General features: G+C 32.1%; 1 protein-coding gene and 1 pseudogene across 1 annotated transcript; both read right to left on the reverse strand.

Annotated features, from left to right (window-relative positions):
- Positions 1–1,573: 1,573 nt before the first annotated feature.
- LOC137832371 (protein BIIDXI) lies at positions 1,574–6,463 on the reverse strand. Its single transcript, XM_068640509.1, has 3 exons — positions 6,048–6,463; positions 2,420–2,917; positions 1,574–2,333 (listed from the first exon to the last, which is right to left on the reverse strand). The coding sequence occupies exons 1-3, from the start codon at positions 6,136–6,138 to the stop codon at positions 1,741–1,743; spliced, it is 1,182 nt and encodes a 393-aa protein (XP_068496610.1). The 5' UTR covers positions 6,139–6,463; the 3' UTR covers positions 1,574–1,740.
- Positions 6,464–8,998: 2,535 nt separating this feature from the next.
- On the reverse strand, positions 8,999–10,705 carry LOC137833568 (sugar transport protein 1-like; annotated as a pseudogene).
- Positions 10,706–11,737: the final 1,032 nt, after the last annotated feature.

Genomic DNA, 11,737 nt, shown 5'->3' on the forward strand with positions numbered 1-11,737 from the left:
TTTTCTTTTTATGGGTAAATTAACGGTTTTATTTTTCCTTTTTGGTAATTGTTTTCCCTGACTATAGTTATCTATGATTTAATAAATTATAATTTACCTTTTTTTTACTTCATTATTTTCATATTCTTGTATTCATTAACCAAATTTTTAATTTTCAATACTCAAAACAATTATTTAAAAATATTAAAAATAATTTCAGTATATAATTATAATAACTAAGAAAAAATTAAATATTTTATAACAATTTTATGCATATTTTATTATATTTTTTAACATAAATTACAAATACTATTATTATATAGTTATGATATTGTAAAACTTAATAAAACTATGTTACTTTTATAACTGTCTTTTATTTACATAATTTTAATAACATAATTTTAATATTTTTATTATAATAGTTGACTTTTTAATATCATGAAAAAGGTGAAAAAACAACACATAAGAACCTATATAATAAAAATTATACAATTCTTTTTCAAATGTTAAATATAAATAATTTTCCTATATATAAGATACATTATTTTTAATTTTCTGCTATTGTTTCATTAATTTTTATTGGAAACTAATTTTTATAATTTTTTAATTATTCAATAATTATTTGATTTTTTTTAATTTAAGAAATATAAATAATGGTAATATTGTTTCACAGTGAAGTTATTATTACAAGAAAAGATGGACAGAGTTGTTAAATATGGCATAAAAAAATTAAATATGTAGAAAGTAATTTAAACTTATGAATGAGTTTTTTCAGTAAAAAATGTTGTAAGGGGTGTTTGGGTAAGGATTCTGTACAGAAAATGTGTCTAAGATATGTGCTCGTTTCTAATTTTTTTTTTTTACAAATATGTAAAATTAATAAATTATACTTTATATTACACAATGAATGAATTGGGTTTAGTTTATAGGTTCAACAGCAACATTCAATACAAAATATAATAAATAACAAGATCGATTTTGATTGGATTGAGTTAATGCTTTGTTACATTTTGAAATGACAGAACCAGGAAAAAGGGAGAGGGTAGTTGAGCTGGGTATGGCTAAAGAATAACATATATTAAAATAAAAATTATATGGTTATTAAAAGTGTAAGTCAATTTGATCCTGATCCCTTAATAATCAGGTAAAAGATTTAATGAGAGATGAAATGTGTTACCAAATCTAATAGTTATCATTGATCCACCCAATAGGAATCAATAAACCAAATGAGATAAAGAATTAAACCCACTAGCTCACCAAACCAACAGGTTAGTGGTGGGTTAAGACAAGTAATTCTAACCTTTTTTTTTTAATACTTGTTAAAAAATATGTTTAAAGTTTCTACATTTTTTTAAGTTTAATATTTAAAAAATAAAAATATGTTTGTTAGTATTATTAGTTTATTTTAAAAAAATTATAAAATGAATAACGTACTTTTTTTTTTCTCTTTTCTCTAAACGAACCATACTAAGTCATTTGATCATCTTGAACTACCTTGAGAGATGAATCATATCTTCATTGCCTTTTTATTATTATTATTCACGTGTCAAACTTTAGTGACACCCCAAAAAATAATATGGATGAAAAGTGTATATAAAAGCGTGAAAGACATTTTAATTTCTGATGGCATGAAGTATATAAATTATATAAACTTAAGGGCAGTTCACATAAAACACTGTTGAGATGGAGAATGTGACATTACCTACACCCTCAACCCAAAGTAACCTACTAATAAATAAAGCAAGGGCAAAAGAAAAGGTTTTACACAAGAAGCAAAGCAAGAGCCAAAAGGGCAAGCCCAAGCCTGAACAAGGATAGCCCAGGAAGGGCGTTGGAGTTAGAAAACCAGACCCTGACATCATCGACGACAGGCCCACAGAGAGAACTCATGTCATCACTTCTGGTGTTGTAGTATATGCTGTAGAAGGCAATTCTTGTCCTCTCAGCCTTGGCAGTGAAATTGAGGTTGGCAGTTTGGAAGGTGGAGTTGGAATTGGGAGTGTAATGAATGTTCTGGGCCTGGTCACCAGCAAAGGCCATGACAGCAAGAGGCTCCTTGCATTTGTCATTAGCATGTCCCAGTGAGAAGGTCAAGCTGTAGAGTTTGTCGGGAGTGGTCTGAACCATTTGGGAGATTATGCCTTCCTTTCCGGAGAGCAACTCAACGGCTCTTCTGCCTTGTGGAACGGAGTAATGATCAGAATCAATGTAGCGGACGGCACGGTTGGATTCCACTATCCAACCGGGGAGAGAGGAGGTTTCTTCATCCAAATTTGTGGGAAGCAACACACCCAGTGAAGTATTGGTAAACATCCATGGCCCCTCTTCGAAGTCCCCATTGATCACCGCGTTGTCTGCAAAAGTCAACACAACAGCGCCGACATTAGGATGATGGGATAGGAAAATCGGTGATTGATGTAAGATTTGCATAGAAGAATACCTTTGGGGGTAGGAGGGGTGAAAAGCTTTTTGATGGCGATGTTGTCGATGATGGGGCCACAAGTGGGGTCATCCTCCATGCCGGGATTCTTAAACACCAACCTAAAAGTCTCCTCCTCCGCGTTGAAAGAAACGGCGTAAGGGTTCCAACCCTGGACGTTGTACAGTGTCTGGAGGTCTATGGTTTGCGATGCAGGCGGAACCGACACGTTCAGGGACTCCAACTGGGCGCACGTGCGAGCCGCACAGAAGGTGACCGAGTAAATCGAACCTTTCTCCACCGTTAGCTCCTGGCTGATCTCAGCGTCATTGCCCAGCCTCACCGCGTGTCTACCCTGCGGTACGATGAGGATCATCCCACCCTGTTTTTGCCCCGACTCCACTAGCTCAACGGTGCCGTTTGACTTCCAGTTAGGTACTTCGCTGGGGCCCTCCACTATCGCCTCGTTCGGAAACCCATTTGATGGGGTAGCCTCGAAATCCCCATTCGCCACTAGCCCTGCATCATCATGCATTTCACTTTATTTTTCCTCATTGCACCACTTTTTTCCATTTTTAATTACATTCATTTCAAATAACAAATTATCTTTCGATCCACATTTTCTGTTCAAACACTCTTTGATTTTCACAACTATTGGTCCATTGATTCCATGTTTTGTACTGCTTTCAATAGGCTTACTGACTGTAGTTTGAAAAAGATGTTCCCCTCAGATTCAACTCTTCTTTAGTTAAATAGTTTTATATGAGGAGAAATGATTAAAATCTTACAATGGGTGTGTATATCATTCTTAATTCTAATAAAACTAACATAAAAAAAGTTTACAAAGTTCAACCATGGGACCCAAACAGATTAGACCTCAACAAGATTACATTTCAATTTCAAATAATTCGAGGTTCCTCCAAAATCAATACCAGCATCATAATTCGTTTCCTTGACAACTTTATCAAAAGATTAAAGTATGAAGTTTGCAATTTGAAAAATCTATCCCGTCCCCCCTCTTATAACTTTCTAAGACATGGCAAGGTAGACAAAAAGTAGCGTTATTATTAAGTACGTTTAGGTGGTAAAGTGAAAAAAATATTTAAATCAAGAACATCCAAACAATGGCATAAGCCATGGGCCATTAGGCTTTGAAGCAAGCAAAGCATAAATATAATTTATTTTAAGGTGATAAAAAGCAATTGGGATTGGTATGGGACCACATTTTGCTCTGAAGGAATTTTGAACAGGTAAGAGCCGGCAGAATCAGAATCATTGTGAAAGTGTATCCAGAAGCACATGTTACCACCCCATCCCATAGGTAATTCCAAGTTCCAACCAAATGCAATGCAATGCAAATCAACATCTATGCTGAGCTAGAATGTAACAAACAAGTATCTGCGTCGTTTTGCAGTGATTGCACCTTACCCATACCATACTTTCCAATTTATATCTGGTCCCGTCCCTGCATTTATGTTTTTCACAACAATAGCACCAACTCAAATAGAAAAATACAATAGACTTTCACTATAATAAGGATTGCCATGGACCTCAAGAATGTGAAAGCCCACACCGGGACAACAAAAGAAGGCGCAAACTTTCAAAAATGCCAACTTGCTTAGACGCACACAATGACTTAAAAAGTAACAAAATAAAGATCAAAATAAGCTACCAATCTAAAGGGTCTCGAAACGAATATGACAACTAGCCATGGGGGCGAGGAGGATGTGAAGGCACAGCAAAAAAGACAAAGAAACGATGTTGATCCGGAACAAATTTGAGGTATGGTCCCATCGAAAACTAATATAATGTAATCGATAGGATCATTTCTTGGTGACCCTCATCAAATTCTATAAGAAACATGTTCAATCTTTGTAATTTACAAAAATTTCAATGTGTCACATTTGGTATCCATGTGAACGGTTAAAGTCCTAGAGTTGGTGATTGAATCCACTTGAAACCTGAAGCAGCTGGGAGCGTGTGGGTCCAAACGCATGCTGCCACTCACTACTAGGGTTCGTAATCCTTTCACTCTGACCAAAGGAGAACAAAAAAACCACTTTTTTTCCTTACTGTGTCTTTTATTATTTAACTCAGCATATGGAAACAGAGAACGATAGCGACCTACGCAACAATAATAGAAGTAAAAGTAATTTTGGTGGTAGCGTCCTTTACGGAAAGGTCCTTGCACTTTGGTCAAGATTGGAGGAAAAAAGCGTGTATTGGGGGATGGGAACACTGTGTGAATTCGGTCATTTCGCATCCCTAGGCCAACACCAACCAATCGCAAAAGCTCTTTCGCTTCGGACCCATCTTCTCCTTTCGTCTATCTCTAGGCTACTTATCAATTTCCTCATCCTACTATAACAAACCACTACCTAGTTTCATCTATATTTTTAAGGTACCTTGTGGGTGCTTCCTTTTTTATTTACATTGCTACTTTTCAGTCTTACATGCTACTATGCGTCCATAATTGCACGATGTTGATGTTTTGCGGTGCATTTCCATATCTAAATGTCACAATACCATCTTCTACCCCTCTGCCCCCAAAAAATATCATACACGATCAACATTTTTTTATTTGGTAACTATACATTCAATTCTTGTAATTTAATAAAGCTTCGATGCTACCTAATCTTCACTTTATTACTATATTCATCAAATTCCTATTACCAATCATACAATGCTCTCGTAAAAAGTATATACTTTTTTCAGTAAAAATATTCAGTACTTACTTGCAGAGTCACACTCGATTAAGTATCATCAAAAACAGTTTATAGAGTAGCAACTAAAAAAATAGCTAGATTAAGACGCTTTTAATTAAAGTGTCAAGTTTATATCTGAAAAATACTTTACAGATTATGGATTAGAAGCGTATAACGCGTTAAATTTCAAATCACTCCAATGCTATTTTTTCAATTTTTTGCCGTCAAAGCTTTTTTTTTTTGTTACATTCCTTTATTGGGTGTAACTTTAACTAACATTCCTGTTCGCATGGACTGTGGAGAAAGATTAATAGGGGTATGACACAAAAGTAGAAGCTCCCTTCAGTAAATGAAAAGTGAAATTCAAATGAGAAGACTGGTCACAGAAGTGATGATAGCAAGTAAGAAAAACAAAATTATCATAAAAAAAGGGGAAGGTGGGCCTTTCGTGTTGAAAATCATGACCATGGTAATCCGAACATGAAGTTCACTTCACTTAGATGCAAAACGCCTTGAAAACAGTATATAGCTATATTAAGTTTTTGAAGTTGCAAACAAGTTAAACAGAAGGGAACATGTTCCTAAGTTTGAACCCAGTAGATTATTCACTATCTTCTTTCTATAACTGGAACATCCTTAATGTTGAACTCCAGAACTTAAAAATAGTAGCAGAATTACTGACGAAAACAACACCCAGAAGTTGCCCCACCCGCACCCAGAAAGCATCAGACACCAATTAAAAGCATTTCATCTTTGCAGCACGCATTGGGAAGAAACTAAAAACCCACCAAAACCACAGAGAAATTTGCACTAAATGAAGAACATCTATACCAAACAACAATTGCAAAAGCAGGTACCGAAATAACAGATCTCAGGTCATGAGAAAGTGGAAAACTTGAAAAGTAGCAGAAGTGAATGAAAGAGAGAAAGAAGAGGGACATTACCATCTTCTGCGAAAGTTGTGAGAGCTGAGTGGGAAAGGATTAAAAGTGTGAAGATGGAGACCCATTTCATTCTTGTGGAGCTCCGAGCCATGTATCTGCACGCCCAGAAATATTCTCTCTTTCTCTCTCTCTCAGTGATACGTGTAGGGTACTACTCTGTTTTTTTAGGGGTGCAAGGCAAAGGCAAAGAGAGTAGAGGAGTGAGTGTCCTTTTATCCAAGATTCTCAACAGTGCCAAGCTCCTCTTTTTTCCCCTTTGGCTTAGGTTAAAACTACTACTTTATTAAAATAAAGTTTGTGTTTAATAATTATTGGTGCTGTATTTGACAAAAGTTTCTTCTGATCTGCAGTGTGAACGAGAATTTCATTTTTTTTTCTTCCTCTCTAATTTTAGGGGATAGTGTTGTTATTGCATGTTATTTATTATGTTGTGTGGGAAAAAATATTTTTATATGATGTAGGGTACACAGTGTGTTTTTACGGGTTCTGAGACCCCTGTCTCCCCGGTGGGGCCCTTAATTTCCACCGCCGTATAACGCCACTCGACAGTATTCATATGTAAAATATATGTTTGGTAGATGCAGTGTTCAGTGTTCATACTACCGTATATCCCGTGAGTTTATTATAATTATAACAATGACAAATATTCTAAACAATACGATTTTAGGTGAAAAAGTTTCTTTTGACAAAGAGCAAAATAAAAAAGAAACGAACATAATAAAAAGATATATATTGTTTGCATAAATATAATAGAAACAATGTAAAATAAATGAAAAAAATCTCTCTTCAGTGTTTATCCAAATGGAAAACAGTGAAAAAAATGAATTTTATAAAGACAAGAAACAAATATGTTTTTTTATTCATGTCGTGAATGCGGCTTTTGATGGAGAGCGTGGTTGTGGATTTATAATGGAGCTATTTCAACATTTTGAGACTTTTCATAAATTATAATTTCGAGAAGAGGATAAAACCATACACTACGTAAATATGAAACACTATTTCGTTTATCTGCTACAAAGATCACCTTGATCTTTATAAATACAAATTATTACTTTGTTCTAATGTATTGTTGTAATAACAATGAACAAATATGGTTTTTTATTCATACAGGTAAATTATTCATATAATTCAAATTATTTTTTATATTAAAACTGCAATCATTTACATTGAGTAATAAAATTAAATATGATTTTATTATCAAATATGGTCATTGGTTGAATTTGATGAAATTAAGGGAAGCATTTCGTAAAATTTTCAAAGTGATCGTTCTTTTAGTAATAATGATAACTTAGAAGTCCAGATTAAAAATAATTTGTAAATATTTTTTCCTTTAATTTTCCAATAATTAAAAAAGATCAAAATTAGAATTTAACTATTAACCTATAAAAAGTGAATCCAGAGCTTGTGATAATAGATTTTGGGCTTCAAAAGTTTGGTGTTGCAAGCAGTATGGGCTATATTTGCAGTCCTATTTATTAGGCTCCATCTTACTTTCCAACTGTACCCTCTGCAAGGTGCTATGGGAAAGCCCGAACATCAAGGGATAACCATTATTCAGCTAATTCAGAAACCCATATCTTTATCAAATAAGTCTATAACAGTAATATATAAAAAAAAATAAAGTATTTTTTAAATATTTTTATTTATTTTGTAAAGGTAAAATTTTATCATTAAAAAAAATAATGGTAACATCCTTTTATTTAAAATTTTAATTAATAATTTTTTTATATTTCATATTTTTTTCTACTCAAATATTTTATTAATGTCTTTCCTTTTCATTTGTCATTTTCTCTGAAAGAAAAGTGGTTCAACGGAAAAATTTAAAGAGAAAAGAAAATTTTTGATATTTTAGACTACATATTTTTCCTTTAAAGGTATACCAAAAAATACAAATAAGTTTTACATTCCATACAATTATATATTTTTTAATTTGCATATATTTATATATAAATTATTGATGAAAGGTAGATTGATGAAATTAAGAAAATAATCTTCCCCTAGAATAAGAGATTAGTTTAGAATTAGTAATTATCAATGTTATTTTCTTTATTTATTACTATTTGATTTCATTATTGAAAATGTTTTATTATTTTGAAAATATTATCAAAGGAAATATTTCCTTTTTAAATAAAAAATTAATATATAAAATTAAAAAATATATAAAGTAATAATATTCTAATGAATTAAAGTCCATTATACAAATTCAACTTTATTAACCAATTAGACTTAGAAAACAAATCAAAACTAATTACCCATTCATCGGGAATCTCTTTTAAGAAAAGATTAGATCAATTTGGTTAATTAAAAAAGAGAACGTCCTTAAACAGAAAATAATTTTTATTATTATTATGAGTTTTTTAACTTGCAAACCAACAAAAGAATAAATAATACTGCTATATAATAAATTATGGTACGAGCCGAATAATTTATAATGTTATAATTAAGTATAAAAAATAGTTTTAGGAAAAAGTACTACTGTTATACAAGTGATAAAAGTTTTAGAAGACTTGTAACCTAAAGAAGAAAAACAGGAAATATGAGAAGTACAGTATCAAAACTTAAAACTAGACTCAACTTTTAGATAAGTTAATATTAGAAATTACAAAATATTAGGTGATAAGAAAATTCCTAAAATAAAAAACAACATAAATATATTGGTTAAAAACAAGAAAAATTAAAATAATAAAATAAATAGTTTTTTGTTTTTGTTTTTTATACCAACTTGGTGGACGCAATTTCTTTCAATTTCTCAAATAAAACTAGAAGTCATGTATTGACAAATATAAAAACTGCTAACAATTCAAACGGATAACTAAAATTGAAAAACTGGTATTCTCATTACTCAATAACCTTTACATTGCGTGCCAAACTACTACCAATACTGAAATATAAAAAAAAAAATGTAACTACTACCAATACTGAAAAAAAAAAAAATGTAACAATGGTTCTTCTTAACACTCATCACTATTGGTCCTAAGTTCAGCTGGTTTAACAAAAATTTTCCAATAAGGATGAGTCTGCCATACAATATGCATTTCTTCAATGGGAACTCCCTTGGTTTCTGGGAGAAACTTGTAAATGAATGTGCTCATCACAATCACAAAACATGCAAAGAAAATGAACAATTCGAACTTCATGTGACAAAGCATTGTCGTAAAAATTTGCGCAATAGCAAAGGTGAAGATCATGTTCACTGAGACATTGATACTTTGTGCAGCCGAACGTACTTCTAGTGGGAAAATTTCACTTGGAACCAACCACCCTAGAGGACCCCATGACCATGCAAATCCTGCCACATACACACATATTCCACATACAACCACTATAGCAAACCATTTTGGCAACATTCCTGGATTTCCATCAACTCCAAATTTGCATGCAATTGCCACAGTTATCACTATCTGACAAATAAACATTTGTATCCCTCCTTCTAAAAAGAGAGTTCGTCTCCCAAACTTGTCGACGGTGAATATGGAGACCAGAGTAGCAATTGCATTGCAACCCCCAGTGATCATGGCTGACATTAGAGAAGCATTGGCTCCAAAACCAATGGTTTTGAACAAAACAGGAGCATAAAACACTATCACGTTCATGCCAGTAAGTTGCTGGAAGAAGGGAATGGCCATGGCAAATGTGAGTTGAGGTCTATATTGTCTCTTTAATAAAGATACCCAAGGATGTTTCACTGCTTTGGAGGATTCACTTGCCGCCAACAAATCCTCAAACTCCTGCTCGATATCTGTAGTTCCTCGAATCTTGATAAGTTCCTTCTTAGCTTTCTCACCAAGACCACGTTCAATCAAAGAGCTTGGTGAATCGGGAAGAAAGATTGCACCAATGATTATCATGATGGCAGGGACTGCTGCAAAACCTAAGCTGTAACGCCACCCTTCTCCATTCTCCATTTTGGCTAAAATGTAGTTGAGAACATTGGCCACAAAGATGCCAATAGTAATCGCCAATTGGAACATCATGTTAAGGACTCCTCTATATTTGTACGGAGCAACCTCAGATACGTATATCGGCACAGACTATAAACAAAATAACACGATATAAAATCATTATATATAGAATACATAATATTTTTTAAGAAAACAAAGTATGAATATACGTATATTACCTGATTGGCGCACCCAATTCCAAAACCAAGTAACATGCGACCAACGATGAGCATCCAAACATGTTGAGCAAAAGCGTTTAATCCAGCACTTGCAAGAAAGAGCACACCCCCGGAGATCATGGTGAAGCGCCTTCCGAATAGTCGAGTGACAGTGGATGCTAGCACTGATGCAACGAGAGCAGCCAAATACAGAGATGATGTGAACAACATTAATATTTGGCTGTCGAATTTAGTACTCGTTGTCAGAGGACTTTATATTGCTTTGCTTTTCATACACTTATGGGAAGAACTTCTTCAGAAAAGAATCCATAGAAGTCACACCACCTACAAATTTGTTGATACTGGTGTCATTAATAAACAAAACAAAACAAAATTATGCATAAATAGATGAATAGATATCTTACTTACCCGATATGCCAAGATCATAACCAAATATTAAACCTCGAAATGCAGCTACCAAACATGTTATGAAAACTCTGAATGTCAACTTTCCAGGATAATTCTTCGATGGACGAGTTGTGATGAAACCTCCTGCCATTCTTGAATTACTCTCCAAGAACTCTCCAAGAATGTGAAGAAAGAAGAAACCGAAAGTGGTGAATTGCTGAAGTGATGACCTTAATTTATAACCCAAAGGTACATATGTTTTTGTTGGATTTCTATATTTTAGTTTTATCTTTTTTTAATCATTATATCTATAATATTATCTTATGAGAATATATATCTTTCTCCTTATTCTCTCAACTGATTATCCAAAACTGTTGGTTTGCTTATTTTTCTTTTACTATTATAAATTTAAGGATGACATAATGCATATTTCATTTCAAATTTCAAATAGTATTATTCATTTAATTTGAAGTTAAAAAATAATTTCAAAATAATATTACCAAATTAGTTATTCATATTTATTAGTTTGGATTACGATATTGAGTATATTTTACAAGCAAATATCTTTTTGATTTATTTATTTTATCTTTATAAAAAAATCTCTTTTTATATTTTTTTCATGAAGGTAGTCTGATTCATAAATATAAAATATAAATCATATGTTTAATAATTTTTTATGGATTTTCTACATTTTTTGTTTGTTTTCATCTGTCTTTCTAATCTTTAATTTTTGTTTTATACCGTCTTAATTATATATATTTGAGTTGTACTGTTTTAGGGTAATAAAATTAAAATATGTATTTATTAATCTTTTTTATTATTGTAATTTTTATGTGATCTTAATCTTTTATATCCAAATAATATAAATAAATCTCATATATCTTTTAATTTTATCTTTCATCTCTTTATCTACTGAAAAAAGAAAATTAACTACTTGATTGTTCTTTGTTATATTTTTTATGTTTCAATTCTTTGAAATATGACAATTTTTGTTCCGGGTACCAAATAATTTTTTCTACAGATTAAGTATTTAATAAATTAAAATTTTGATTACATTTTTTCTCTTATTTCTATCATTTTTATTGTCTATCTTTATGTTAAGCTGTTATATATACAATCTGAAATATTAAATAATATATTATATATATTAAGTCTTTGATGTTCACATGATAAGTTGTTGTGA

Source organism: Phaseolus vulgaris, chromosome 6 (genome assembly GCF_000499845.2).
Source record: "Phaseolus vulgaris cultivar G19833 chromosome 6, P. vulgaris v2.0, whole genome shotgun sequence".
NCBI classification, from domain to species: Eukaryota; Viridiplantae; Streptophyta; class Magnoliopsida; order Fabales; family Fabaceae; genus Phaseolus; species Phaseolus vulgaris.

What these genes read in the sequence shown, in the direction of transcription:
- LOC137832371 (XM_068640509.1), bottom strand. Translation starts at nt 6,138, where the DNA reads ATGGCTCGGAGCTCCACAAGAATGAAATGGGTCTCCATCTTCACACTT. An exon ending in CACAACTTTCGCAGAAGATG is followed by an intron (nt 2,918 to 6,047) that starts GTAATGTCCCTC and finishes ATGATGATGCAG; the next exon opens with GGCTAGTGGCGAATGGGGAT. An exon ending in CACCCCTCCTACCCCCAAAG is followed by an intron (nt 2,334 to 2,419) that starts GTATTCTTCTAT and finishes TGACTTTTGCAG; the next exon opens with ACAACGCGGTGATCAATGGG.